This window comes from Echinops telfairi, unplaced genomic scaffold (assembly GCF_000313985.2).
Source record: "Echinops telfairi isolate 266 unplaced genomic scaffold, ASM31398v2 ScPeMD7_7410;HRSCAF=8448, whole genome shotgun sequence".
Classification (NCBI taxonomy): Eukaryota; Metazoa; Chordata; class Mammalia; order Afrosoricida; family Tenrecidae; genus Echinops; species Echinops telfairi.
Genome location: NW_022111310.1, coordinates 13,421,588 through 13,425,394, shown reverse-complemented (window position 1 = coordinate 13,425,394; position 3,807 = coordinate 13,421,588). Strand labels below are relative to the sequence as shown.

Genomic DNA, 3,807 nt, shown 5'->3' with positions numbered 1-3,807 from the left:
CACACACACACACACACACACAACTTGTGATCTGATATCCAGCCTGAGGGAGACAATAAGGCGAGGGGATCCCTAGGCTGGCCGAGAAAACCTGGAGCTGATGAAGCTTCTGCCCCCCAGGAAGAAGGAGGTCCCAAGTGAAAACTGAATTGAAGTCAGACTAAGGGGACGCTCCCTGGCTTTCCGCAGATCTGGGTGGTGAGCGGGAAAGTACATGCTCGCTGCAAATGTCCCCGTCGATTGATGGAATGGATGAAAAACCCCATGAGGTGGCAGCGGGGATGTCTGCCGCAGTAAACTCTTGGCTGCTCTACAAGGAAGACAGTAATGACAGACAGAGTGTCTGCTTTCTAGGCCTCATTACCTGCAGTTCACTGGGTAGGTTGCAAGTGTCTTCAGATCTCAGTGTTCTTATCTGTAAAATGGGGTAATGATACCTTCCCCGGCCTCCTGGCAAGGTTATTGTGAGGATCAAGTGTGATGACCCGGGCGCAGGTGCTTTATATGGGATCAGAATGAGGGCAGGTGGAGCACCCGTGCTGCGGACCAAGGAGCAAGGGCAGAGTGGAGAGACTGAAACAACAAAGAAATCTGTGGTCCTCTTCTCCATCAAAAGGCTTCTCTGGGACAAACAAGGGCTAAAAGGTCCCTGGCACCACCCTGGTGCAAACTGGAGGATAAGGAAGATTACCCTCTGAATCCCAGCCCAGCACATGGCAGCGGGGAGACATTCCCCATCCGGGCACACAGCATGTCTATTTGCATTGTGCAATCGTCTGAGCGCACTGCAACAACAAATTAAGCCCAGGTGACTGTTCCCGTAAAACACGCCCTGTGCTCAGCACTGCCATTATGGGGTGGACAGACACGGTACAGAATCAATTAAAACTCTGACACATGACACGGCGGCCGAAGACCTGTTTCACAGGTTTCCCCAGCAGAGAATCGTTGTGTTCCATCACGCTCTGGAAGCCAATTGAGGCAGGATTTCTGAGACGAGTTCTGAGGTACACAAGACAGACTTCAGCTTTTCCAAATCATCTCCGAAGTGTGACTTCAAGGATCACAGTGGCCGGTCCACTAGTCCAACAGCAGCATGGTGGAGCAAGAGGGACTATCACCATGCGGGCACCCTCTGGACAACTGTAAGTCCCCTTCGACGGGTATTTAAAGAAAGTATTTTAAAACATTGCTTATTTCTAGTTATGGCCATTTTAAAATATTTGCATGTGTGAAGCATGTAAAAGCCAGATGTTATTTCAACTGGATTTCTTTGGTTTGCTGTTCGCTTGTAGTTTTAGGATAACACTCACTACCAAAGGGGCAGTCAGGCTTTAAAATCTCTCTTTCAGAAGAACTTCTAGAATTTTAGATCAGCCTCACAATAAAGTGAGTGAGGGAGTTAACTGTAGACTACGAATGAGTTTTGTGGGTAGGAAGGTTCATGATCGGCACAATGTGGTTTTTGGCTAATTCAGACATCTGTATAAACTATCTTTGGATCCCCTTGCTTAAATAGCTTCTGCTTCTCAACCTGAGCAAAATGAAGATATTTTGAAGGGTAAGGCAATATGTTTTCAGCAGTGTTGCCTACACTTCAGCTTCCGTGGAAATAAAATATTGAAAGAGACCAAAGTAAGCCGAGCTTGGTCAGCAGCGATCACTGGTGAGGGGCACGTAAGGCTGGCAGACGCCACCCAAGGTCAGCGCCCTGGGAGACTCGGCCACCCCCAAATTTGGCAGGTCCATGTAAAGCAGAGAACCAGAGATGAAGCACCGTGAGAATGGAGTGCTGAAGCCTTGCTTTCTAGTCCTTTCCCCCAGAGACAGAAGCACAAAGAAGAAACGCAGCCTGCAGGGACAAGACGAGGCCTGCCCAAGCCAGAGCTCAGCTCGAAAAAAGAGCAGGGCATTTTCCAAGGACATGTTCTCATGGTGCAGGAATCTGTTCAGTTAGGGGAGGAAAACTATTTGAGGCTAGGGACTCGCTATCATGTTCCAAAACAAACCTTTTGAGGCTTTTCTGGTTTAAATTGCTACCTAAATCCATAAAAGGAAAAGAAAAAAAAAATCCAAACCCTTTGAAATCCCCTTCCATTGCTTGAAGAATTTTATATATTTTTCTGCTTAATAATAGGTACCTGTGTCTGTGCATGCTTGGTTAATCTTTGTAGAACAGAGGCCTCTCAGGACTACCAAGGGACTCCTAGACTGTACCAGGAACTTGGAGCCCAGTAGTGTTTAGGGTGCCAGGTCCTGGGGCTTTGGGGAGGGAAAGGTGTCATTCCCAGCCTGTGCACCCTGTTGCCAACACCCCTACCAACTCTCTCCCCTCAAATACACACCACCACACTAGACTTTCTCATCATTGCATATGGAAAAAAATGTCTACTGCTTTAAGTCAACCAGAAAGTCAATACCCCAACTTCTCATTTGGGGTGTGTGTGTGTGTGTGTGTGTGTGTGTGTGTGTGTCCATGGCCATTGAGTCTCATTGAGTGCAACTGCCATACACAGGGCAGAGCAGAACTGCCCATAGGCTTTCCAAGATTAGAAATCTCAATGGAATCAGACTGCCAAACTGTTTCTCCCACACGGGACCTGGTGAGTTGGCACCACCCCCCTTTGGGCTAGCAGCCAACCACTTTAACCACTTTGCCACCAGGGCATAAAGATGCAACCTGTTGCAATTTAGCTAAAAGCATATTACAATGTTACTCTGATGGACGTTTTTGAATGTCCTAAGATATTCATGCACCAGAGAAAGGGAAGTGCAGGCTTCCAAAGAAGCGCTGAGACAGCCAGGAAGCAAACCTGCAGGGACCACTGGGCATCAGCCCCAGGAGGTGTTTGCCCTGGGAGACGTGGGCGAGCCTGCAAGGGTCTTTAAGCAGGAGGATGCTTTGAGCAGATCCAGGATTCAAATGGGCATGGTGAGTGGAGAATCAACGGCAGAATGGAAGGTCTGGCCCGTGGAAACAAGACAAGCAGGGTTTGTTGACCCTGGGAAGAGGGGGTGAAGAATGAACAGGATATGAAATGCCTGCCTGGTTAGGTTTCAGTAAAGTAATTGTTATCATCTCTCTACTAAATTTGAACTCAAAAAGATTGACTGGGATGAAAAAAATTGGCCATCATTTATTCTCAATGATCTTAAATTGGCCTAGACCAGTAGTTTTTCACATCCCACCAGCTTTGTCATCCAACAGAGTTTTTAAAGTAAAATTAACTTGCTGCTTCTTGCTCTGAAGATTACTCACCAAATCCTGTCTTTTAACAAATTCGTCACCAAGGAAATAAGCCTGATTTTGAAAAGAAATCCCCAAATAGGTTCGGAAAAAGAGCTATGATCCAAAGCGAATACATTTCATGTGTTTCTGGCTCCACTTTGACCACTAGAGAAGAGCCCAGGTGTTGTCGTGGTGACCAGCGGGGTTGCAGCGTCAACAGCAGATTGGAAGGTCTGGAGCTCTGGTAACAGGACAAGTAGGGTCTGTTGGTCCTGGGGAGAGAGCATGACCAATGGACCAGGATAGAAAACGCCTGGTCGCAGCAGCGTCCATGTTATCATCTCTCTACTAAATTTGAACTCATAACTCTTGACTGGACCACAAAGTCCACCACTCCTTGGGGGAGAAAGATGGGGTGTTCTACTCTTGGAAAGAGTTCCAGTCTTGGAATCTCACAGGGGCAGTTCTACCCTGTCCGATAGGGTTGCCATGAGCGAGCATTAACTCAACGGCAGTGAGGTTTTGTGTTTGTTTTATAGCATGTCAAGAAAGCTCAAGCACAGTAATTTCTCAAAGAA

At 47.3% G+C, this 3,807-nt stretch overlaps 1 protein-coding gene across 1 annotated transcript in view; it reads left to right on the top strand.

Moving 5' to 3' along the window:
• The first annotated feature begins 920 nt into the window (after positions 1-920).
• Positions 921-3,807, top strand: part of PTPN3 (protein tyrosine phosphatase non-receptor type 3) — a 152,963-nt gene continuing 150,076 nt past the window's right edge. The window contains exon 1 of the mRNA XM_013006811.2: positions 921-1,145. Coding sequence (XP_012862265.2) covers positions 1,097-1,145 — 49 coding nt within the window. The 5' untranslated portion in view covers positions 921-1,096. The remainder of the gene's footprint in view (positions 1,146-3,807) is intronic.